Here is a 27,356-nt window from a genome sequence, read left to right as displayed (position 1 = left end):
CATTCCTGTTTGTTTTCATGCAATTGGAGAAGGAAAGCAGAGAGAACAAGTGGCTCCTCACAGCAGACAACAGGGTTCTGTAGTCTGACACACGGAATCATCTGATAGTTGTTTTGCAGAAACGCCTCACAGACAGTCTATACTCTGGTAAGAACAGGTTTTTGGGTCCGATGCCGATCCCGATGTTAGAGAGCCCTATAGGCCCTATCGCAGGGGTTCTCAACCCGTGGGTCGCGACCCCTCGGGGGGTCGCCAAATTATTTTAGGGGGTCCCCAAATTATTTAAAAAAAAAAGAAAAAAAAGAAAGATTTTTCTTTTTAAATTTTTTTTCACGATTTTTCAAAAATAGCAGACCTACAAGCTCGTAGCGCGCCACTCGGTGGCGCGCTATGAGCTTGTAGATCTGCTATTTTTAAATAGCTAAATTATTAAAAAAAACACCAAAAGGGGTTCCCGCCCAAAATGGTTTAAGGTTATTGTAGCAGTCAATTTATATTGGGGGTCGGGAGGGGGCGGGGCGGGGGTCCCGAGACGTTGCCAAAGCATTTTCGGGGGTCCCCGGCCAAAAACGTTGAGAACCCCTGCTATAGAGCGTCGCAGTCCCGCCCCCTACCATGGACCAGGAAATGAATCCCAATGCATTTTTCCCATAGACATTTCAAAAAGTATTTATTTAAAGACGGTTACGCCGCGGACAAAGCCAACTCGAGTCGTGACAACTCATGACAACACAAACAATATTTTGGACCAAACAAATAATTACAAAGAAGAAAAACAACAAAAAAGTGTTGTAACCTGCCGTTTTTTTCTTCTTTCTAATTATTTTTTCGGCCCCAAAAATTGTGTTTGTTGTCATGATTTGTCACGACTCGAGTTGGCTTTTTCCGCGGCGTAAACGTCTTTAAATAAATACTTTCTGAAATGTATGGTAGGGGGCGGGACTGCGACGCTCTATAGCCCAATCCTAGTGTCAGCTTTTGACTGAAATGTAGTTATTTCTTAATGTTTTTCTTGCCGATATTGATCATCGTCGTAGTGTAGAGAGAGACAGGAAACGGGGAGTGAGAGAGTCGGGGAGTGACATGCAGCCAATTAGGGTCCCCGCCCCAGCCTGGGAATGGAATCGGGGACTCAGGTGTGGCACGCACCTCGACCATTTTGGCTGTATCGGTGCCGCAGCTGAAAAAGGGTTTGGTTTGAATTTGAGAACATTTAGAAACAAAGACAGAACAGAGCAGTTGTGGTTCCTTTCTGGTTAACTGTGTTGTTACTGAGTCCAGATGGACTCACTTTGACAGATTCGTTTTTTTATAGAGATTAAGTCATGGAAATTCTCCCTCTTAGATTTGCACGGGCACTCGCAGGCGTGTGTGCGTGCTTGCGTGTGTGTGTGTGTGTGTGTGTGTATTTGTGTGTGAACATGGACATTCTCATACACACACCCTAAATGTTTGTGATTGGCGTACAATGAGGGGAGAGGCACACACACACATGGCGGTGCTATTCCTAATTTCCTATAACTGTAGAGTTCAATCCATATCTGTGTGTGTGTGTGTGTGTGTGTGTGTGTGTGTGTGTGTGTGTGTGTGTGTGTGTGTGTGTGTGTGTGTGTGTGTGTGTGTGTGTGTGTGTGTGTGTGTGTGTGTGTGTGTGGAAAGAAACTAGTGGTACAACTTCCTCTTCCTGTTTAGCAGCGACCTTTAACCTCACCAGCAGGCCGACGCCTTCTTCCTGTTCTAGCCTGCCTGTCTTCCTGTGTGTGTGTGTGTGTGTGTGTGTGTGTGTGTGTGTGTGTGTGTGTGTGTGTGTGTGTGTGTGTGTGTGTGTGTGTGTGTGTGTGTGTGTGTGTGTGTGTGTGTGTGTGTGTGTGTGTGTGTGTGTGTGTGTGTGTGTGTGTGTGTGTGGCCAACCAAGGAGGTTTGTTGCATAACACCACTGGAACGTGCACACACACACACACACACACGCACACACACAGGCTAAAGAGGATGTGTGTTGGTCCACGCCGTGTTGTCCCTTGAGAGATTCCTTCTCTCCTCTCTTCCCGTCTCCGTATTTTTAGTATTGCGTTTGTTCTATTGTGGCACTGCAACAATATGCTCATACTTATAGTAAACACACACACACACAACACACACACACACACACACACACACAGACACACACAACACACACAGACACAGTATGTGAGGTCATTCTTTTTGAGGATCGTGACTGATCTGTCCCCTAAAATCTGAGAGGGACACAGTGTACGTCTCCTATACTGTCTCCCATTCAGCTTTACATTTCTTTCTCTCCTTCACTGTCTCCCTCTCAGCTTTCCTGCTGTCTCTCTCTCTCTCTCTCTCAGCTTTCCTAACGTTGGTCTCTCCTACACTGTCTCCCTCTCAGCTTCCCTACCCTCGGTCTCTCCTACACCGTCTCCCTCTCAGCTTTACTTTCTGTCTCTCCTACACCGTCTCCCCCTCAGCTTTACTTTCTGTCTCTCCTACACTGTCTCCATCTCAGCTTTCCTGCTGTCTCTCTCTCTCTCTCTCTCTCTCTCAGCTTTCCTAACGTTGGTCTCTCCTACACCGTCTCCCTCTCAGCTCTACTTTCTGTCTCTCCTACACTGTCTCCCTCTCAGCTTTACTTTCTGTCTCTCCTACACTGTCTCCCTCTCAGCTTGACTTTCTGTCTCTCCTACACTGTCTCCCTCTCAGCTTGACTTTCTGTCTCTCCTACACTGTCTCCCTCTCAGCTTTACTTTCTGTCTCTCCTACACTGTCTCCCTCTCAGCTTGACTTTCTGTCTCTCCTACACCGTCTCCCTCTCAGCTTTCCTGCTGTCTCTCTCTCTCTCAGCTTTCTTAACGTTGGTCTCTCCCATACTGTCCTCCCTCTCAGCTTCCCTACCCTCGGTCTCTCCTACACTGTCTCCCTCTCAGCTTTACTTTCTGTCTCTCCTATACCGTCTCCCTCTCAGCTTATTCCCAGTTTCATAGTTTGATGGTTCCAACCGTCACATTAACGCTTGTCGTTGTGTGTATAAAACAAAATGTGAGATCTTGATGTGCTATTTTGGGGGCGAATGCTAGGGTTTCATAAGCAACTCGATGATCGGTTACACGTGTTATGACGTTTGTTATGACTGCAAATGTCAAGAATACAGCCAGGAACTGTGCGATAAACCATTTGAGACATTATGGAAGACCTTGTGGTCCGTCCGCCCACCATTCACAGTATACAGTACCACGCCGCCCCACCCGGTCCCCAGTTGGACAGTGTATATTCTTATGGAACGGTCTCTTAAATCAACACACGCACAAACTCAGACACACATGCATGCATGTAGAGTACACACACACACGCACGCACACACACACACACACACACACACATCATAGAGTATACGGTATACCATATACACACGGATATCACACACGCGCACACACACACACACACACACACGCACACACACACACATATTCATGGAGAGTACACACACACATACATGTACAGTATGCAGGTCGAGTACAGACACATACAACGTGCTTGCGCGCACCCCCCTACACACACACACACACACACACACACACACACACACACACACACACACACACACACACACACACACACACATCTGTGTTAAATGTAAAGTGTTATGGTTGCAGCCAACATGTGGTCAGAGCAGAGTGGTTTTAATGAAGCATTCACTGGATGGGCTCCAGAACAAAACCATCAGCTGCCTGGTATTCCCCTGTTAGAGAGAGAGAGAGAGAGAGAGGGGGAAAGAGAGAGAGATGTGGAGAACTGTAGAACATGTCCCAGTAACATTTCCCAGACTTGTACCTGTAGAGAGAGAGAGAGAGAGAGAGAGAGAGAGAGAGAGAGAGAGAGCAGTATGTGAATTAACTAGTAGTAACTTACTTAAATAACTGTCAAAAATGCCCAGCAATGACATTTGATTTGTTATTAAAACAAACACACATCAGCCCGATTCATTCGAGCGTATCGATTTTCAAACCTATGTATCTTTTATGAAAAACATTATCTGCCCTAAAGACCCAGGCGTGTCTCTCTCTCCTCTCTGCGCTGTGGTTGGTGCTGAGAATGTGCTCTCTTGTGGGGATATAAAATTAATGAGCCATACTTTATATGCTATTATTTTATGACAGGTTAGGTAATATCTGTTAGATCTCTCAAGGCCAGCTTTTTTTTTTTTTTTTTTTTACGGCTCTAGCAGTGATTCCGAAACATATTAATTTCATGAACCCCCCCAGTTTCACATGCATTAGTCTACGGATCCCCATTTAATGGCATTTCTATCTCTGGTACCCCAATTTATATTGTAAAACCACTCTTCATTTAACTCTGAGAGTTAAATGAAGTGGAACCAAATAGACCCTAACGGGTCTATTTGGTTCCATTTGTACACTCTCTGAGTTACAGACCCACAAGGGTCCATTTGGTTCCTAACTATCTCTAATTGAGCTAGGTACTCCCTGGAACTCCCTCAAGTACCCCTAGGGGTCCCCGGACCCCACTTTGGAAACCACTGAGTGCATGTGCAGTGGTTGGAGGAGGTCTCCCTACATTGCTGCATATATAAAACCTACAGATTGGAGGCGCCTATATGACCTAGCCCTAGTGGTTAAGGTGCGTATTATTGCGTACCCTGGCCTGTATAGGCTTTGTTGCAGCCTGACAGCGAGCCGCGGTATACCCCGGTTCCTGTCATATCAATCAATCAATCAATCAACTTTATTTGTTCAGACTCGGGGTCCAATAAAAAACAGACAACATAAAACACTACATACAGAGAAGAAACACCCCTATCCCATAAAAACATCAATTTTACAATAAACTTTCATAGCAGTGCTTCCAAAAAGCAGACCGATACCTGGTGCTACTGAAGCTGGGGTTACACAGCAGCATAATTATACAGTTTAGAGACTCATTGAGCCGACACATACATTTGTAAATTTGTACATTAAGTTATTCTGGAGTATACACTTGTATACACTTGTCATGCCTTACTGAGAAGTAAGGCATGAAAAATGTATACTCCAGAATAACTCACTTGTCTACTGTACTATAAATAAAGGAAAAGCCCCCAAAAATATATATCAAGAAAACCCACAGATTGAGTTCTAAATTACTGTATGTGGCATCAAAGAAGAATTTGACAGTACAAAAAATAAAAGTATCTCTCCTACCCTCCCCGAGTGGGTAGCAGAGTGGGTTACCCTTTCCCCACCAATAGTGGAAAGACACCACAGTCTCAGTTTGCAGTTGTGTGTTGCCTTTCTTTCCTCCAAATAATGTGTAACTTTTGAAGACTTCAGTTCTTATATTACATTGTTACTTAGTTACACGACCTGGCTAACTTGGCCGCTGGCACCTCTGTCACTTTCTAACCACACCTCAGTGACATCATCGTCCCTTTGTTTGGGACAAGAAGTCAGGTTAGGCCTGGGCCATGGCTCAGCGGTCCAGGCACCTTGGCTGGTAATCCAGTCTGGCAGACGGCCTTCACTGCATGTCTTCCCCCCATCTCTCTCCCCATTTCCTGTCAGCCTACTGTCTGTCCCTCTGTAAAAAATATAAAATAAAGGCGAAAGCCACAAAAACAACAACATAATAAAAAATAAAAAAAGAAGTCAGGTTAGAAAGTGTGTTAACCCATCTAGACGCAGATGCTTTGGACAAAACCTCTTAACTCCATTGGACCCTCAAAATGTCTGCTAAAGCAACTAACTCCACCACCTCTCCCCCTCGCATGGAAGTAATTGACAATATATAAAGTTACAACACCAACTTTGATGAGGCTGTATTGCTTTGTTTTTAAAATATAAGGTTTTCTTAATTTCCTGAAAAATTTATATTTTTCATTTCCTGAAAAATTAACATTGTGGAGTTGTGAGGTTTTCCCCCTGACAACAGAGATATATCACAGAAAACGTTTTTAACTCATAACCTTGCTTCTAGTTTGAGAACCACTGATATACAAAACATTTTTCTAGAAAACTGTCAGGATTTAAAAGACATTTGTAGAATCTGGTCTCAGTCCTAAACGTGTTAATGTAATATACCAGTGGCGATGGAGGTCCCAGGAGGTGTGTCCTCACGTGTCTGTACTGTACAATGTGTCCACACCTTGGGACCGCCAGCCTGGCGTTTCTCCTCCTCAGTGGAAAAGTTCCAGTGTTTGTTTAAGTGATAAGCGGGTTTCATAACCGAAAGAAGAATGACTTTTATGAACAGGAACAAAGACCCTCCACATGGCCTGACTAGTCGTTAATACATCACACTTGAACCACTTAAAACACTTAGTAAACTGGACCTCGCTTGAGTTGGCTCTGTACTTTTTTCTGTCTACACCAAATTTGCAGATGTACAAGCTCCTACTTCGCTGTATTACAGATCTGCTGTATTTGGCTAATGTTCCGCCCAGAATGTACAGTAGATGCTGGGGTGCAAGTGGTTAAAACAACGCTATACAGACACTAACAACAAATGTTGTAATTCTGCAATTCTACATTTCATAGGACTGACAGTAGGATGTCTGAGAGATATCATAGACAGCCGTGATCATGCGGGTCTAGCATGTAATGTGTGACTGTGTGTGCCTACGTGATCTGTGGGTATAGACAACATGTCCGGACACTACTACAGGGATGAGCTCATAAGAGACACACACTCACACACCCTTTCTAAGAAGACTCAGATTCAACTTTATTGTCACGTCACACTATTACAGTTGTGACATTTTTGATTGATGATATTCTTTTTTGTACAGGCGGCCAACATTTACATGTATGTGTTCTAGTAAGCGTACTTGTAGCACAAAAACCTTCACTTGTACGTATGCTAACTGTGTGTGTGTGTGTGTGTGTGTGTGTGCGTGCGTGTAGAAGAGGAGGACTCGGAGGAGGATAGATCGCACCATGATCGGAGAGCCGACCAACTTCATCCACCTCACACACATCGGCTCTGGAGAGATGACTGACGGGCGAACTCCTGTAAGTACAGTAGGTGTGTGTGTGTGTGTGTGTGTGTGTGTGTGTGTGTGTGTGTGTGTGTGTGTGTGTGTGTGTGTGTGTGTGTGTGTGTGTGTGTGTGTGTGTGTGTGTGTGTGTGTGTGTGTGTGTGTGTGTGTGTGTGTGTGTGTGTGTGTGTGTTATCCTCATTAGTATTCAGAGCTGTAGGAAATATCCCATATCCTTTCATCCCTCTATCCACTGAGAGAGAGGAGGGTCTACAGCTGTCAAATGAATGCTTCCTCTGTGTGCGTGTGTGTGTGCGCGTGCGTGCGTGCGTGTGTGTGCGTGCGTGTGTGTGTGTGTGTGTCCATCCTTCCTGTTCCCTCTATTTTAGCGTTCTCCTCTCTTTCACACGCACAGTCGCACACACACGCACACACACATACACACACATACACGTGACATGCACGAGCACACAAACACACAGATGGACGGTGCATTTGTCTAGAGCTTTTAAAAACCCCCACACAGGAAATGACATAACAGCCCCAGGGCACTTTTTTCATTCCCACACAGGATGTGACATCATCACAAGCCCGCGTGGACACGTAGCAGATGAATGTCGTCCCAAATGCACAAAGACCTCTCTCGCTAAAGTTAAAGGGACACTTTGTCCATTTCCTAATGTTCAATCAATTCAAAACGCTTTCCTCCAAAATCTTCCTCGAAGGCCAGCTCTAAATACAGAGAATACTTATGTTTTGTGTATACTGTATAAATACTGGTATAAATATAACTGTGTGTGTGTGTGTGTGTGTGTGTGTGTGTGTGTGTGTGTGTGTGTGTGTGTGTGTGTGTGTGTGTGTGTGTGTGTGTGTGTGTGTGTGTGTGTGTGTGTGTGTGTGTGTGTGTGCGCGTGTGCGTGTGTGCGTGCGTGCGTGTGCGCGCAGTCGGGGTCGGTACAGGAGCAGATGCGGTCTAAAGGCCCCAGCATGAATGGCAGGAACAGCCTCTTATAGCTGGTAAGGACACACACACACACACACAAACACACACACGGACACACACGGACACACAGCCCTCCAAGACCGGCCAGGCCCTTCCCTAGACCAACACCAAATCAATGTAATCTCTCTCTGATGTGTGCTTACTCTGATGCGCACAGACCAAGCTCCCAGGGAGGCTCTCCAGCGTTGAAGCACTCGGCACTACTGGTCAGAGCTGAGAATGCAGGCGGGCCCCTGCATTTTGCCTGAGGAAACCCTGTGCAGCTCGTGTTTAACATTGAGCGCACTGGTGTCCAAATGCGGAGGTAGACGGTTCTTCCGGCTGCTTCAAAACGCCACTGAGCAACTTCCATCGAAATGAATAGGGGGGGGCTTTAGTTAAAAATAAACTAAACAAAAGTGCATGCATTCAATCTGTTAGAATCCAGAGCAGCTGCTCTAAATCCTATGTAATAGGCTACCAATAATACAGGCATGTAAGCAATGGCATCATTGGCATGGCATGCGGTACAGAGTAAAGCCTTGATAAGTGGCCCAGCAGCACATACGTACATACTGTAAGTGAACCTGAACAAATGCCACTGGCAGAAATGCTCACAAATATCACCAACTGTCCATTATAGGGAAGCATAAGCATGCATTAACCCATTCTGACCTGAGATCAGATTCTAAAAATGTCTTCTACATCCTGACAGTTTTCTGAAAAAGCTATGTTTCTATGTCAGTCGTTCTTCGATTTTTCAAAAATAACAGATCTACAAGCTGGTAGCGCGCCACTCGTTGGCGCGCTATGAGCTTGTAGATCTGCTATTTTTCAATAGCTAAAGCATAACATAACGCTAACACCAAAATGGGTTAAAAATAAAACCAAGTTACATGATCCAGCAGTAAATACACACAGTATAGGGCTATTCATTTGACAGGTGAACAGTGCAATGGTTGATGAGTTACTAGCATAACTCCAGTTCAATGGACCCACGACTGTGGTACACTTCATCACATTGTAACTCTGTTCACCTTCGCGTCCAAATCTCCTATTCTCTTGTTACGTTTCAGACATCAGAGAAATCCCAGTGAGTCAAGAAGAAACCTACACACCCAGAGCCTCTACTACAATCCTCACATCTTCACCCAGACTCTCTACTTACTACAACCCTCACAACTTCTACCCAGGGTAACCTACACCCAAGACCCTCTGCAACTGTCCACACAGAACCCCTACAGGCCCTGACACAACAATCTGACTTAGCAAGAACTAAAAGGCACCGGGAACTCCGATAAAAGGTTTGGCTACAAGAATGGACTACACCTGACGGTCAGTTAATGACGACCTCTGTGATGGATACTCATCTGGTATCATATCATAGCTGAGCTCCAAAACAGAGCTAAAGGATGATGATACAAATCAGTGAATGAATAACATTATAGTAACAAATTAAATCAAAAGCCATGCAGTCCAGCTGGGTGTTGGAGTCGTTTCCCAATAAGTACCGTCATCCTGACTTTGACAGGACGGACGGACGGACGGACGATTGACCGAATGCACTTTGAACGTGTTGTGGATGGAAAAATCACACGCGTCTTCTTCATGGAGATAAAGTGTGACATGATGGGACCAGGCTGGACTTGGAATTACCAATGAAATGGACTTTTCTCTTGTTGTGACGAGTGAAAACTAGCTTTATGTTTTTGAATGGCGGCAATCACCAATACAAGTGCACTATAACACCAAGACAAATGAACACTGGATTATGTTCCGTAATATCTAGTTTGTTAACACTTTTGGAGCAGAACAGAGTCATTGAAGTGGTTTTTGAGTGGTGTAAACCACTCCTACAACTGGCTTTGTTAGTTTACGTGTCTGTCTGTTTGTCTGTCTGTCTGTTCGTACCAAAAAATGAGCATGGTTGCTATGGTCACCCAGTTCACACGGGTGTGATTTCATTACGTCAGACCACAGCTGATCAGTCTATATAAGACCTTAGACCACTCAGTTCACACAGGTGTGATTTTTACTTCCATCACACTGGTATTTAATGATCAGGAAGTAAGCAAAGCCATAGCCTATAGGCTCTATACAGTTCTGTATGAGTCGTTTCAGAACTATTACTACAGCGTATTGAAAATTCAATTTAAACCTATCGCTGATACTAGGTAGGCTGCTGCACAGGTTGATCCACTATTGGCTTGCTGGGCGATATTACCGAATTGGGAATACAAAATCAACTACTTACTCGCTTCTGTTTCTCTACTCGAGCTGTCTTGTTGAGGCTGAACAGCCAATCACAGACAGAGGTCTCTCTGACCTTTGACCTCTGCTGTGTCAACATGTTCAGTCAGGTGAACAGGAGCCACCATGAATGGCCAACTTGAGTCGCGCCAACGGTGCGGGACACACCGCAAAAACTACGGACAATTGTCGGTCGCACTTCATTTCGCCTGCCGTCAGCTTGGTGTGTCAGGGCCTCAACGTTATCTACAATTATTTGAAAATAATATATGTCTACATTTCAACAGGATGGGTTAAATGCAGAGGTCACATTGTTTCTACAGTGTTTCTACAGTGACAAATTGCCAAAAAATCTCAAGTCTCTAACACAATTTGTATAAAAATTAAAAATGTTAAACAAATGTATTAAAAATCACAAAGTGGTTTTTTTTTTATGAGTACCAGTCAGCCTGGAGTGAAAAGTAGGCTACTTACTAGCTTACATAAGTTAGCAAGTTGGACTGCTAGCTTGTTGAATAGTTCCAGCTGGCTCTCAGGTCAACCTACTCTACTATACAGACAGTTATCAGGACAATGGACTATCAGCAGCCTCCATGGCTTCACAGTCACACCTGCTTCTGTTACCCCTGGAACCCATAAAGACTACATCTCCCAGCGTAACTGCCAGCCCTGTCTCCACTATCTACTACAGGCATATCTAGAAGTGCCACCAACGCCTGACGATGGCGCTAGAGTGCAATCTAGCCCAGGATTTCTGGATATGTAAACCGTGAAATATCCTCTTTTTTTTTTATTGTACATTGTACTCTAATCAATCCTCTCCCAAGCATGCCATCATCAGACGTCCATCCATACCCAGGATTGCCTTTCTGGAAAAAAGTTTTGTTTTTGAAGATCGTTTGTGACTCATGATGTTCCAAATTCCCTCTCGGTAAAGGAAAACCACACATCCCAGAGTGCTTTTCAGTCTGACCCCTGGGGACGAGCAGAACACAGCACATGTCCCACAATCGTTTTCAAACCTTTCATCATCTTTCCTACTTTGTTCTTTGTTTTTCACCATCTGAGATGACCTCATTGGATTTCGGTTCCCACGATGCATTTCTCTGCCCTGGGTTCAGGTCTAATTCAGGAGCTGACGAGATGAGAAATGACTCTTGTTTTTAGAAGATGGAACCCCCCCCCCCTCTACACTTGACCTGTGTGTGTGTGTGTTTTTACCTGGTTCTGGTTCTTAAATGCTGGTTTGAGGGTCTCAGAATGGGTCCAAGGTCATTTGGACCATTGGTTCTCAACGTCGGGTCCAAATGTGTCTGTAATCCTGACCAAATAGACGCTTACGGGTCCATGTGGTTCCATTTGTACACTCAAGAGTTAAATGAACACTGAGAAAGTGTAGTCTGGGGTCCCAACGATAAAGAAATGTGTTCACTCTCAAGATTCTTAAATAAGCAAAATCTAAGTCGCTTGCTTTAACCCATTTTGACCTGAGATCAGATTCTAAAAATGTCTTCTACATCCTGACAGTTTTCTGAAAAGCTGTTTCTATGTCAGTGGTTCTTCAATTTTTCAAAAATAGCAGACCTACAAGCTCGTAGCGCGCCACTCGGTGGCGCGCTATGAGCTTGTAGATCTGCTATTTTTCAATAGCTAAAGCATAACATAATGCTAACACCAAAAGGGGTTCCCGCCCCAAAAAGGGTTAATAGATGTTTTCAGTTTTTGTTAAACTAATGTATGTATATATCTCTTCTGTTTAAAAATGGACCAAAAATAACTCTCACAGTTACAGACCTGGAAGGGTCCATTTGGACCCCTGGCGGGCACAGGACCAGACGTTTGGGAAACAGTGTTCTAATTGGGGACAAACCCGTTTTGGGTCTCTATGATAACATGATAGCAGTGTTTATGATGACCATTATAGAGGTCTTCTCCTGAGTGAGGGGCTCGTCCAAACATTTCAGGGTCCCGGTCTGACACTCTCAACGCTCAATATGTTGTTTTCAGTGTTTTGTCTTTATTACGTGTGTATGCGTTGTTTTGTTCAAGTTGTTTGTCTAGAGAGTCAGAGAAGTGATTTCAAACAGAGGCCTAGTAACTGAATCCATTTCAAACGGCTTATTCAACCCCAAATTTGCTAATTTTAGACTTGCTTACCATGGTAATCGGGCAACAGAGGTAAGCATGGAAAGTGATGGCACATGGCAGAGCTGAGAGAGAGAGAGAGATTCCGTAGTAGACTAGTAGTCATATAATAGTCAATATTGAATAATTTATTGCCTAAACAAACTGGTTTGGGATTTGTTTGGGTGTGTTCAACAAGAAGAAGAATGCTAAATTAATGTTTGCCATTGGGCGAACAATAGTTCCAAACAATATTGTATAGTTCCAAACTTAAAAGACTGTCAACTCTCTCTTTCTATGGGTCTGGTAACCTGACTACAACATGTTTACCTCTGTTCTGTTTCCTGGACACAAAATATACAAAACCATGTCCTAAACTGAAAAAGGTTTCAGCCCTACTACCAAAGCAGCTGTTAGCTTAGCTACAGTATCTGGGTAAATAAGATTCCGTAGCGATCATAGTAATCTATAGAAATCTGCCTCCAGGACTCCTTCCATCGTTAGCTAACATGTTATGTCAAGTTACGGTAAATGTGTTTCATAATATCAAAGTTCTTGTCATTATTTCCCCATAATCCACCCTTCAAAGAAGTAGTATTTTGCAGAAAAAGACACGACCCTGTAGCCTATACAGTGAATTTTCCCACCTGTATCTAATTAAGAACACTCAGGAATTAATTTACAGTGTAAATCCTTACTGAGGGAAACTACAGAACAATAAACAGAGTTGAACTCATGACTGAACACTAATATACAAGTTACCTTGTCATTATGGTGATTATTAAATATACACGTACTGTCCATTGTGGTGTATACATGTATACAGATTAGGAAACATTGCTTGTGCTTATTTTCTGTTTGATATCACAGCCGGTTGTAACTTCACAGATACAGACACAGTCAGAAGGGATGTTAGGGTTTTTTGTTTTTGTTATCTCACATCATCAGACCAACATGGATTTACAGTAGGTTGAAAATTGACAATGTTCCCATTTGACCTCAATTCATAATTTATAAATGAATATATTTGTCACACATGCCTCTCATCATTGAATTGCTTTAACTCAGTCAGCTTTATTGTCGTGAGATGTTTGTTTGAATGTGGTTTCATTATTGTACACTGACTGCTGTTCTATTATAGTTCACTGACGCGTCGTTAGCATTTTATCACTTCTGTTTCATACTGATGAAATTGCACCTGTCCTTTCTATAAAGTCTATTGTGACTGATATCGGTCTCTACTGTTTCTACTGTAGCAAAGACCTCTATCTCAATGAGTGTGTTGACATGAACACGTACTATATTCAGAACAAGTAAATTGTGAATATTATATACATTTGGGGACTTGGGAGATTAAGTCCAGAAAAAAGTGTTTAAAGTGAAAGTAATAAATAGATGCTCAAGAAACGGTACAATGTAATATTTTGTTTGTTAACGCTCTGCTGCTATAGCCTCTCTCCCACGCTGTCTCCCTGTCTGTCAGCTTTCCTACTGTCTGTTTCTCTATGCTGTCTCCCTGTCAGCTTTCCCACTGTCTGGTCTCTCCTACACTGTCTCCCTCTCAGCTTTCCTACTGTCTCCCTCCCACACTGTCTCCTTCTCAGCTTTCCTACTGTCTGGACTCTCCTACACTGTCTCCCTGTCAGCTTTCCTACTGTCTGGTCTCTCCTACACTGTCTCCCTGTCAGCTTTCCTACTGTCTGGTCTCTCCTACACTGTCTCCCTGTCAGCTTTCCTACTGTCTGGTCTCTCCTACACTGTCTCCCTGTCAGCTTTCCTACTGTCTGGCCTCTCCTACACTGTCTCCCTCTCAGCTTTCCTACCGTCTCTCTCCCACACTGTCTCCTTAGCTTTCCAAATGTCTGTGTCTCAGCTTTCCTACTGTCTGTTTCTCCTATGCTGTCTGCCTCTCAGCTTTCCTATTGTCTGTCTCTCCTACACCGTCTCCCTTTCAGCTTACCAACTGTCTGTCTCTCGTAGGCTGTGTCTCCCACAGTCTCCTTCTCAGCTTTCCCACTGTCTGGTCTCTCCTACACTGTCTCCCTCTCAGCTTTTCTACCGTCTCTCTCCAACATATGTCCACCAGATGGTGCTGAAAGCACCAAAACAAATGCCACTCTCAGCTATGCACAACTCTAGGTTGCCTTGGTTACACAAAGTTAACACAGCACAACAGTCAGAGACACAAAGTGATTAATTGTTGCTGTTTTTGCGTAACCTCTGCTCGTCTGCATGCCAAGAGGAGAGGAGGAGACGAGGGTGCATTAGGAGGAGTTTAACGAGGGGAGGTAGAAAGGGGGAGAACAGGAGGTGCAGATTAGGAGTTCAACGAGGGGAGGAGGGATCACTGATGTGAGTCTCATGATGTCTGAATGTGTCTGGGTTTTATTAGATTTACGTGTGACACAGTGCACCTCCACACACAAACGTATGCGCACAGACACACACCTAGTGGTTAAAAGTAACCAAATACATTTACTCAAGTACTGTACCCTGTTGAGGTACTTTTACTTACCGGTAGTTACTTTTAATTTCAATTATCATTACAAAAACATACATTAAACACTTGAGCCTCATTTTATACGTCAGCTATTTGAAAACAGCTGATCTACAAGCTCAGCTATTTTTTAAGTAGAAAACTTGAAAACTCAAGTGTGCACACTGTGTGTGGGTGCGTGTGCGTGTGTGTGTGTGTGTGTGTGTGTGTGTGTGTGTGTGTGTGTGTGTGTGTGTTAATGAGTTGTAATTATTCTCTAATGTCTCTCCAGTGTGTTATGTCTGCAGATAACAAACATGACCTCATCCTCGCTGCTAAGAGTTCCATTACAAACTCCATGGTAACGCTGTTCTCTCTTTATACTGTATGCCTGTGCCTGAGTGCGAGTGCGAGTGCCTGCCTGCCTGCCTGCCTGCCTGCCTGTGAGTGTGAGTGTGAGTGTGAGTGTGTGCGTGATTGGGAACAGGACTGTATTTATATAGTCCAGTAACAACACAGTATACCCTGTGTTGATGACAGGCGTGTGTGTGTGTGTGTGTGTGTGTGTGTGTGTGTGTGTGTGTGTGTGTGTGTGTGTGTGTGTGTGTGCATATATGCACACATATACAGTACATGTGTGTATATGCACACTTTAAATGTGAATGTTTGTACTGTAGTTGGGTTTGTTGATCATAAACATCACTTCAAGTCTCATTTCCTACACACACCTCATGTTCCTGTTTATTGAGTTTCCCCAGCGACCTCACTTCCTGTCCCTGCCAGATTCTTATTTCCTGTCCCCACACACACACACACACACACACACACACACACACGTATGTGTGCACGTATACGCAGATTACGCACACAGAAACACACACTCTCTCTCTCTCCTATTCAGAGCCAACCCGGCCTGGCGGAGATCTGTGCTCCACTTTTCTAGTTTAATACGTTCTGGTTTGGGGAGGACAGATAATCACAGACACGTTGATCTCTTTCAGATTTATTGTCAAAATATTGTGCTCAAAATATTGCATTAATTTGTCAAAGGAGAATTGTAAGCCAGAAGTTCACCAGCTTCTTAAAACAAATAAAAATATAATTAGCCTATATCTTTATTTTCATAATAAGTTAAGAAATAATGTTTATGATATAATACCAGATTGAAGAAATATAAATACCGGACATTTTTCACCCAACACCTGCTTTATTATATCATATTATTCAAACATGAACCCATCAGTCCCTATTCTGGAGGCGAACATTCGATAAAAATAGCAATTTACAAGATATTTACAGGCTTTTTTCATCTACGAGATTTGGTGTAGAGGGACATAGCAGACAGACATAGGACGGAGCCCTGGGGGACACCGGTCAACTAAGGCCAAATAGGCCAAATAGGGATTAAGTGTAACCACTTCAACCCTGTTGCTGTCCGGAAGAAACCACCTAACTCCATTTTTGAGGTTTATATATGAGTGGGTGACGTGACATGCTGTCCTTTGCTGTCCTCAGTGTCAAACATGTATGAATAAAACAAATATTTCTGAATATTGTACAGGACATTATGCTTCATGTGAACTACCTCAAGATTAAAACATTTCATTTCTTCAGAATTTTCAACCAAACATAGCAAAACTCATATGGTGTGAGTACGACTGTCCCGGCCTTGTTTCTCAAATAGGAACTTGAATAAAACCAAGGAAAGAAATGCTAAAATTATTCAAACAAATATAATATAGATGTCTATTTATGAGCCTAATTTCAAAGTCTAAGGATACTGTTTTCAGTCATTTTCTGATCAAAAATATTTTGTCCCCCAAACCAAAATCATATTGTGCGACACCATTTTGGGAAATTTCAACGGGCAATTGTTTGGACACCCATTGGGCTAGAGAGGTACTTCTTCAGTAAGGCCCTTTTTGAAACTAGCTCCTCGCCACTCGCCCTACACACTTCCACTCGGTTTGAGCATAGATATATAAATAACCGAGACGCAATGCAATGCAAGTGGATGGGAGGGGGATTCCGGTACCGTCTCTATTATTTATATATCTATGCTCAAACCGAGTGGAAGTGTGTAGGGCGAGTGGCGAGGAGCTACTTTCAAAAAGGGGGTAAGGCTGTTCAGCACTTGCAATACAATAGCATGACGGGTGTCTGAAGTGAATTATCATTTAAACTTTTTCATGAAATACGATCTTGTTGAAATGCTGACCAAACGCGTCTCTTCCAAAACACAGTGATTGAACCAACCAAAAGCACGTCGGAAACGAACGCAAACAACAGCCTCGAGGTTGTCACAGAGAAACATACATTACAAAAATAATAACAAACAATAATAGAACAAACAAAAAACGGGGGGGACAGACGCACAACGGAGAGGGCTTGTTTCACCTGGCAGTTAATGATACGCGTGTAATTCTTGTTTCCCTTTTTGAGCAATGCATTGACTTTTTATTTGATGACTTTATGCTATTACTTGAAATTGGGGGAAAATAGAGGTGTATTCTAATTATCAGTCCAGTAGTGTACAGTGTTTTCAAGTCCGTATGCATAATGCACACCAGTAGTAACTAATCTTGATCCCAGTAGCCTGCAGTGCTGTGTGGTTTCTGTTGGGCTCCGAAATATTTAAAGTCAGTGTAATGTACCTTGGCCGTAATACTAAACAATACCTGGACTTGAAGGTAATAATCAACACTAAATGAAAACACACCTGATCAGTCGCATGGCAATGCAATGTTTACTTGGAACCATTATGGCTGTTAATTGTGGATATTTAGTTTGTGGAAGTACGTTTGGGTCTTTAATGTATGTTGGCTGAATGACCTTGAAGTCCAACAATGTAGAGGGTTGACTGGCTTTCACCTGTTCAAGTTCTCGTCGAATCTGAAAGAGACAGACAGACAGACAGACAGACAGACAAGACTATCAGAGTGTTTACTGCAGTTACTTTGGAAGTCATACAATGTTTTCATTACATGACAGTTTTAATAACCATCACCATATTCATGTTAACGTAAGTGAACTAAAGTACATGAGCAGCATGACTCAGCCTGGTGCTCAAGTAAGTGCCAAAAATAGATCAAAGATCAGCGATATGCTCTTGGGACATGTCACTGTCACTGATAGACGATGTCAGTTGTTGTTGTTGTCACCACTCTGTTGTCAGCTTATTGGTATCATGAATCTATGGTTGGTTGATTGGTTGGTTGGTTGGTTTGTAACTGAACTCTATATGCCAATGAGTTTCCTCTTGTTGAATAGGCATAATATTCTTAGTTTAAGTTGTGATGTCACTCACTGTCTGACACTGTCAGGGATCTGCACGTGCTCAGTGGGGATGAGCTGGGAGAGTTCCTGGAGGCTGTCGACAAACTGCAACTTCCGGCTGAACTTTGAACTGAGGAAGGAGAGAGAGAGAGAGAGAGAGAGAGAGAGAGAGAGAGAGAGGGAGAGATGGAAAAGGGAAAGCAGAAAGAAAATGATGATGTAGGATCCATCTAATCAAACATATCTGAGGAGAGGAGATAAGAGGAGAAAGTGCAGACCTGATAAAAGGTTTGATGATGGTAATCATGGCTTTGATGAACCAGGTTGGATGAACGACGTACAGACCTTTAAGATTCTTCCTCAACCTGAGAGAGAGAGAGAGAGTCATACACACACCACATGCACACACACGCACGCTCACTCACTACAGAATGACCTCTGTATATTTAAGGTCAGTTTGGTGTCAGACACTAAAAGTGCCGTGTAAGGGTTCACCCAGTCCTTCAACACATGGGGCCAAAACAGGAAGTGACAGGAAGTAGTCTAGACGTGGCTAGATGACAGGAAGTAGTATACTGTAAATGTGTTCCTCAATGTCTGGTCCGGGGTCCACCGGAGGGGTCCAAAATGCATTCCTTACAAGTCTGTGACTCAGAGTGTACAAATTCCATTTGTACAAATTCCATTTGTACAAAATCAACACACAGGATTTGACAGTGTAGATTGGGGTTCCTCAAGGAAACCCAACGGTTCCATGTACACTTCATATTCCACGTATCCATTTGGACCCCTAATGGGCCCCGGAGCAGATGTTGAGAAACAGTGGTCTATAGAATGTAAACTAGCAGTGCATGGTGAGTCTCATGTGAATGGCAGTCTGTGGTAGAGTCAGTGACTTTTAAGAGTTCTAATGCCCTCTTGTGGACAGTCATGATAACATGACTGATACAAAATGGAATAGAGGAAATGAGGCAGTTTTGTAAATTACGTGAAATGTGTGTGATGTGTGTGTGAGTGTACCTCCTGTGTATGGTTGTGTAACACTCTCTGAGCCAGCTGATTCCGGGCAGTCTTTCCTTCTGAGCACCGGCACAAAGATACACAATCACGTAGTTCTCTGCTACCATGAGGTCCAATGTCCCCACCACATACCTAAACACAACAAACACCTACCATGAGGTCCAATGTCCCCACCGCATACCTAAACACAACAAACACCTACCATGAGGTCCAATGTCCCCACCGCATACCTAAACACAACAAACACCTACCATGAGGTCCAATGTCCCCACCACATACCTAAACACAACAAACACCTACCATGAGGTCCAATGTCCCCACCACATACCTAAACACAACAAACACCTACCATGAGGTCCAATGTCCCCACCACATACCTAAACACAACAAACACCTACCATGAGGTCCAATGTCCCCACCGCATACCTAAACACAACAAACACCTACCATGAGGTCCAATGTCCCCACCACATACCTAAACACAACAAACACTTACCATGATGTCCAATGTCCCCACCGCATACCTAAACACAACAAACACCTACCATGAGGTCCAATGTCCCCACCGCATACCTAAACACAACAAACACCTACCATGAGGTCCAATGTCCCCACCGCATACCTAAACACAACAAACACCTACCATGAGGTCCAATGTCCCCACCGCATACCTAAACACAACAAACACCTACCATGAGGTCCAATGTCCCCACCACATACCTAAACACAACAAACACCTACCATGAGGTCCAATGTCCCCACCGCATACCTAAACACAACAAACACCTACCATGAGGTCCAATGTCCCCACCACATACCTAAACACAACAAACACCTACCATGAGGTCCAATGTCCCCACCACATACCTAAACACAACAAACACCTACCATGAGGTCCAATGTCCCCACCACATACCTAAACACAAACACCTACCATGAGGTCCAATGTCCCCACCACATACCTAAACACAAACACCTACCATGAGGTCCAATGTCCCCACCACATACCTAAACACAACAAACACCTACCATGAGGTCCAATGTCCCCACCACATACCTAAACACAACAAACACCTACCATGAGGTCCAATGTCCCCACCGCATACCTAAACACAACAAACACCTACCATGAGGTCCAATGTCCCCACCACATACCTAAACACAACAAACACCTACCATGAGGTCCAATGTCCCCACCGCATACCTAAACACAACAAACACCTACCATGAGGTCCAATGTCCCCACCGCATACCTAAACACAACAAACACCTACCATGAGGTCCAATGTCCCCACCACATACCTAAACACAACAAACACCTACCATGAGGTCCAATGTCCCCACCACATACCTAAACACAACAAACACCTACCATGAGGTCCAATGTCCCCACCACATACCTAAACACAACAAACACCTACCATGAGGTCCAATGTCCCCACCACATACGTAAACACAAACACAAACATTTCCACACAACATAGGATACTGTAGCGCGCGCACACACACACACACACACACACACACACACACACACACACACACACACACACACACACACACACACACACACACACACACACACACACACACACACACACACACACACACACACACACACGTGTACCTAAAGACAACACACAAAATGTCCACACAAACACAATACACACAGACACACAACACAGCTACAACAAGTTAACACAATACTCTACTTGCTGAGTTCATGCATACAGTACTATGTGCAGAAGTGTGCGTGCGTGCGTGTGCGTGCGTGTGTGGTACCTAAAGAGGTTGTCCATGACATAATGATAATTGTTCAGGCTGTTCTCTGGCAGGTAGCAGGACGAGAAAACAATGATGTCATTCATACCGTCTCCATAGTAACCTGGGGTACAAAATGAGGTACATACACACTTAACACAGACCTTTAGGACCACTCGAACTGCTGGTTTTATATCCTACCAGGACCTATAGACCTACTGCTGGTTTTATATCCTACCAGGACCTCTAGTACTGATGGTTTTATATCCTACCAGGACCTCTAGTACTGATGGTTTTATATCCTACCAGGACCTCTAGTACTGATGGTTTTATGATGGTTTTATATCCTACCAGGACCTCTAGTACTGATGGTTTTATATCCTACCAGGACCTCTAGTACTGCTGGTTTTATATCCTACCAGGACCTCTAGTACTGCTGGTTTTATCTCCTACCAGGACCTCTAGGTGGCCTACTGCTGGTTTTCTATCCTAGTAAGAACTAGCTACAGTAGTCTGCGTCTAAACAGTATAATAATAATAAATTATAGTAATAGTAACCTCCATGTGACAGCACCCGGAGGTAGGGTTCCACCACGCTCATGTTGACTCTGCCCTCCTCGGGAGGCCCAGCCCCAGGCTCTCCCGTGGAGAAAGTGCGCCACCTGGTGCCTTCACTGTCCACCGCGTCCTCACGGTCCAGACAGCCCAGGCCCGAGGCCGACTCCGAACCAAACCCTCTGGACCTCCTCATGGGGCGTGGACTGGAACCGCTTCTCTGCTGATGAGAGGACACGCCAAGACGACGAAACTCATCTAGAGAGAGAGAAAACAGACAGCTTCTCGATCAACCGAAAAAGTCATGATGTACAATTTACAATTACTTTACTTAATCTAGAGCGACATACAGTAAACAAGAACAAAAACATGGTAATACGTCATATACATAAAAATAGTCATCATGAATCATACGTACAGTGGAATATCTATATAATTAAACTATGCGTATATACTATAGAGTGCTATGTCTACATAAAATGCTATCTAAGTTACATAAGTTGAGCCTTTGCATACGCCTGTAAGGTCGTCAAGGCTAGGGCAAGTGCTACGGCAAGTGCTATGGGCTAAGATGGAGTCTGAAGAGGTGGGTTTTCAGACTATGGCGGAAGATTGGGAGTGAGTCTGCAGTTCTGATATTTGCAATGGGAAGTGCATTCCATAGTTTTGGAGCCAGAAGGGAGAAGAGTTTGGGGCGTGTGGAGCGTTGTCCTGGCATTTTTAGTGAAGGTACTTCCAACTTCCCTGCGATGGCTGATCTGAGAATGCGGGAGGGTTTGTAGGGTTCAATCAGACTTGCAAGATATGGGGGTGCCATACGTTTGGTTGCTTTGAATGCCAGCATCAGAGTTTTGTACTCCGGGAGCCAATGGAGGGAGCGGAGAAGGGGGGAGACATGTGAGAATTGTGCATTTTGGATCAATTGGAGAGGCTTAAAGGGGCATTCCACTCATTTTCAACATTTTACTATGTCATTAATGTACCTTAGAGCTGTTGTGTGGAAATAATAAAAAAGTTCCTCCATTCTGTGTTTCCTAGAACTAGAGGTCTGAAAAAAATCATTAACATGGTGAAACACATCTTGATGATGTCATCAAGATGTGTTTCACCATGTTAATGATTTTTTTCATAATTACAGTTCTAGGAAACACAGAATGGGGGGGACTTTTTTATTATTTCCACACAACAGCTCTAAGGTATATTAATGACATAGTAAAATGTTGAAAATGGGTGGTTTTCCCCTTTAGGTGCGCATTCCTGTAGGCCAGTAAGGAGGGAGTTACAATAGTGTTGATATGACTGATGTCTGGATAAGGAGCTGGGCTGACATCCATCCTGAACTTGGACCACTCACCTTCTAGGTCGAGGTCATAGGACGGGAAGTGGAGAGACTCGCTGTCCGAGGGGGTTTCCATGGCGTCCAGGATCATGTCCAGTGTGGTGTCATCCTCCTGGTCAGGAGACGGGGACAGGAAGGCGGAGGGGAAGTCTTCCGAAAGCGCTGAGTCACTTTGCCCTACAGAAGCAACCAGTAAAAGGTTCAATTCCAAACAAAATTAACAAGTAAATTACCTATATAAACAGTGAGTTTTCTGAAATAAGAATACCATTGCTATTCTGCATAGTATACATAGGATTGTATTATTAGTACTGTAAGACATGAGACACGTCTTATGTTTATGTTTTAAGGCACCATTGCAACTAGTCGCAACTCCTTGCAACAAAACCGTTTTAAGGCCAGTCCAAAACCAATGCAACTCCTTGCAACATGCAACTTCTTAGTTGCAAGTTTGCAACCATTACTGTATCTCCAATGTCAGTTGCAAGGATATGCATTGGTGTGGACACTGGCCTTTAGGCTATTATGATCCAATGTAACCATCCAAGATAGACTATGTGGTCCTTGTGAAACACAGATTTAAGAAATACTTTATACAATCCTAACGTGTAGTTGTAGTTACAACAGTATTTACAATTTAAACTATAGATCACAGGTTAAAGTTATGCAGATGTAAGCTAAAGTTATGTTGGAAGTGTTAAAATAATATGTGTATTGTGTTCATGGGTTGAGTAGTTCCTTTACTCTTATCATCATAATGTACACAGTCTTTTCTTGAATACATGCCCTTTTTTCATTTGCATTTCATATTATTTTTCTTGCCCAAATCAAATGTTTTTATCATCATCATTCATCATGATACATGGTTCTAGAGTAACGATATTACCTAGAGACAGACTGAGGGCTGGGGCCACCAGAATCTTCTTCTTCCTGGGTCGCGACCCTGACAGGGCCAGAGTGATGGGCGGGGCTATACAGGAATAAGCATGTGGCAGTTTCATTACTTTATTAATTGTCTAAACTGAAATATATCCTATGTGGTGGCATGTACAGTATGAACTTTTGAACACATTTTGGGTCGGGCCCGGGGGCAGACACTTGTAAAATAGTATTTAGAGTTGTCAAAAAAACAACATATAGGCCTACAGGTATGTGAATGATTATTGTGCAAAACATGATACGAGTGAAATACTATATAAAAAAAATACGTTGAAAAGGTTACACGGTATGAAATCCACACCAAACAACATTTGATTGGTCAGAGATGATGTCTGTCATCTTTCTGTTCTGATACTGAAGTAAGTCTGATCTGGAAGTACTAATATAATACTACTCTATATTATATTTCTTCAGCCATTTCTGATGATGAATTATGAATCCTGATGTTGAATTGTCAAAATTAGACAAATGTACGAGTGCATTTGACCTCACCTGGTCTGAGATGAGTCGGAGTAGAAGTAACAACATGGTCCTCTGAACCTACAGCACAGAAACAGGAAAGGACAATATGGTAGTGGTGAGTACAGGAAGGGGGGGGGGGGGGGGGGAGGAGAGATAGAGACAGAGACAGAGAGACAGTCTCAGAGAGTCATATCATGACGAAATAAGAGGGAGGGATCAACCAGGCGAAATCGTGTGTGTGTGTGTGTGTGTGTGTGTGTGTGTGTGTGTGTGTGTGTGTGTGTGTGTGTGTGTGTGTGTGTGTGTGTGTGTGTGTGTGTGTGTGTGTGTGTGTGTGTGTGTGTGTGTGTGTGTGTGTGTGTGTGTGTGTGTGTGTGTGTGTGTGTGTGTGTGAGCAACAGAGAAATACATGGACAGCCATTAAAACCTACAGTATATGAACAGGGACAATAAGCCGTGGGGATCAGAACTCATACTGTACCAGCAGTGCGGTCAGACGCAGCAGAAGTAGCGTTCTCTATGTAGAGTTCATCTGGCTGTTCCTCGTCTGCAGATGTGAAGAATACAGGCTTAGAACACCTCTAGACAGAGACTTACATCTTCTATTACTGTAAGAACACAGAGGACCTCTCCATACCTGTTTGATCATCATCTGCTGTCAGAATAGTAGTAGTAGTAGTAGTAGTAGTAGCGGTAAGATCACTAGAAGAATTAGTAGTGGTACTAGTACTAGTTGTAAGATCACTAGTAGTAGTATCAGTAGTAAGATCACAGGTAGTACTAGTAGTAGTAGGATCAGTAGAAGTAAAATCACTAGTTGAAATAGTAGTCGCAGTTGTAGAATTGGTAGTAAAATCAGTAGTAGTAGCAGCAGTAGTGGAAGCAGAATCAGTAGTGGTAGGAGTACTAGAAGTATTATTAGTTATAATTGCAGCAGTAGCACCAGCTCTAATAGTTGCAGAATCACAGTCAGAATCAGAATCAGAATCAGTAGTGCTAGGAGTACTAGAAGTAGAAGTATTATTAGTTTTAATTGCAGCAGTAGCACCAGCTCTAATAGTTGCAAACTCACAGTCAGAATCAGAATCAGTAGTGCTAGGAGTACTAGAAGTATTAGTTATAATTGCAGCAGTAGTAGTAGCACCAGCTCTAATAGTTGCAGAATCACAGTCAGAATCAGAATCAGAAGTAGTAGGATTAAGAGCAGTTATTCTACTACTATTAGAAGTAGTAGTTGTCATTATTGTAGAAGCAGTAGTAGTAGGATAAGTAGTATTATTGAAATCCATGTGTTCTGTGCTCTCCAGTCCGTTCCACTCAGACCTGAACATGACAGACAGACAAGTTATGAAACGTTTGACCAATACTGGGACCAGAGTCCTGACTATTACAATACATATTACAGTATAAGAACATTACAATCCCTGTGTTTACTGGCTTCATCTAGTCTAAAACCTACAGTATGAAATCTAGTGACTCTTTTTCGCTGGTTTGTTTGTCTCTTAATTCGGTTGTGTCTGTCCCTCTATCTATCTGTCTTTTTTTTTTTTTTTTTAAGATATTTTTTTGCGGCTTATGCCTTTTATTGGTTTTTTTGAAGGGACAGACGAGAGAGACAGAGAGAGATGGGGGAAGACATGCAGTAAAGGCCGTGTCGGGCTCGGGAGTCGAACCCGCGGCACACTGCGACTGGATTACCAGTCGGGTGCCCAGACGGTTACGCCACCGCCTGGGCCCCTCTATCTGTCTTAATTCATTTTTTCATGTCTTTACATTACATTTTACATTTAGATTAGATTTAAAAAAAATAACACAAATAAAAACAATATACTTGACCTGCTGGGCAGGTCTTCCTGTGGCTCCACCTCACTGGTTGCCATCTTGTTTGTTTATTGATGTTGATGATGATGTGAGGACAACCTGTGGTATAAAGGTTCATACTACATCATATAAAAAGTTTAAATAAATAAATAAAGTAGAATAGAATAAAAGTTAATAAACCAGTATAACAACTACAATGTTACAACCAGTACTGTGCATGAGTAATGACCAATACAGTGTAAACTGTAAACCGAGTCCACTGGCATATCTGTAGGACAGGAATCAGTACTGTAAACCAGGAAGTAGCTGAGAGTGAGAAACCTTCCTTCTGACTGGAGTCAAGGTGCCCTTAAGCAAGGTACTTGACACACACTCACGTGTGTGTGTGTGTGTGTGTGTGTGTGTGTGTGTGTGTGAGTGTGAGAGAGAGAGAGAAAAAGAGACACACACACGCCACACGCACAAACACAAAGTTACTCAGATACACCCACATAGAAAGCGTTACGTTACAGTTACAGAGACACACACACACACACACACACACACACACACACACACACACACACACACACACACACACACACACACACACACACACACACACACACACAGTATTTCATTACAGCTCAACATCCTGTATTCACAGGGTTAAAGAGTGCAAACGCCTTCGACATGTTTTCACTGCAAACTGAAACTCTCTCTCTCTCTCACACACACACACACACACACACACACACACACACACACACACACACACACACACACACACACACACACGTGAGTGTGTGTCAAGTTAAAACAGTGCATTACCTTTAGGTAGGAGCCCAGCTGCTGTAGTTAAAGCTCATGTTAGCTAACCAGTGTGTTCAGTCAGTTAGCTGTGCAAGTTGCTGCAGTTGCAACTGTTTTATGACTTAATGACTGAACTCTGAAATCTCACCTGTCACTCAACCTCCCTCCCTCTCTCTCTCTCTTACTCAAACACACACAATCCCTCCCCTCCTCTCTCTCTCTCCTTCCTTTAGTGTGTACACACTCTCCAGAACTCCCCACCCCCCTCCCTCTCTCTCTCTCTCTCTTTCTCTCTCGATCCTGGCATCCATTTACTGGTATTCTTCTGTTTGATTGACTGAATTGATTTGATACATTTGAACTTGGAACTTGAATTCAATCCACAGATATGCATAATATTTGTCACATGACTCATTTGCGGTCCTACCTCTCTCTGCCATTCGTCCTCTCTCTCTCTCTCTCTCTCTCTCTCTCTCTCTTCTGGTTCCCCTCCCCTCACCACTGCTCTCTCCGCCCCTCCTTCCATGATTCCTCCCTCCTGTGTGCACACAGGTGTGGTGCGTGGCTGCTGCGGCGAAGGCCCTGCCCG

At 43.4% G+C, this 27,356-nt stretch overlaps 2 protein-coding genes across 5 annotated transcripts in view; one reads left to right on the top strand and one right to left on the bottom strand.

Annotated features, from left to right (window-relative positions):
- Positions 1–10,022, top strand: part of cdc42se1 (CDC42 small effector 1) — a 29,583-nt gene extending 19,561 nt beyond the window's left edge. For 3 of the 4 annotated variants that reach the window (XM_079522312.1, XM_079522311.1, XM_079522313.1), the window contains exons 3-5: positions 6,897–7,004; positions 7,916–7,987; positions 9,029–10,022. In XM_079522312.1, coding sequence (XP_079378438.1) covers positions 6,897–7,004; positions 7,916–7,984 — 177 coding nt within the window. In that variant the 3' untranslated portion in view covers positions 7,985–7,987; positions 9,029–10,022. The remainder of the gene's footprint in view (positions 1–6,896; positions 7,005–7,915; positions 7,988–9,028) is intronic. The other variant, XM_079522314.1, reaches the window with a different exon arrangement.
- Positions 10,023–15,966: 5,944 nt separating this feature from the next.
- On the bottom strand, positions 15,967–26,093 carry LOC306938094 (bcl-2/adenovirus E1B 19 kDa-interacting protein 2-like protein; the record flags this gene model as incomplete). The annotated part of the gene is made up of 12 exons (XM_079522109.1): positions 15,967–17,694; positions 18,110–18,208; positions 18,357–18,443; positions 19,099–19,230; positions 20,881–20,983; positions 21,418–21,672; positions 22,769–22,930; positions 23,640–23,723; positions 24,185–24,232; positions 24,636–24,701; positions 24,792–24,806; positions 25,991–26,093. 12 exons carry the CDS (start codon positions 26,091–26,093, stop codon positions 17,670–17,672), a joined length of 1,179 nt encoding a protein of 392 aa, XP_079378235.1. The 3' UTR covers positions 15,967–17,669.
- Between the last annotated feature and the right edge of the window lie 1,263 nt (positions 26,094–27,356).

The sequence above is a fragment of the Electrona antarctica genome (assembly GCF_951216825.1).
Source record: "Electrona antarctica genome assembly, chromosome: 15".
Lineage (NCBI taxonomy): Eukaryota > Metazoa > Chordata > Actinopteri > Myctophiformes > Myctophidae > Electrona > Electrona antarctica.
Note: the sequence above shows the minus strand (reverse complement) of the source record. Positions and strands in the feature narration are given on the sequence as shown.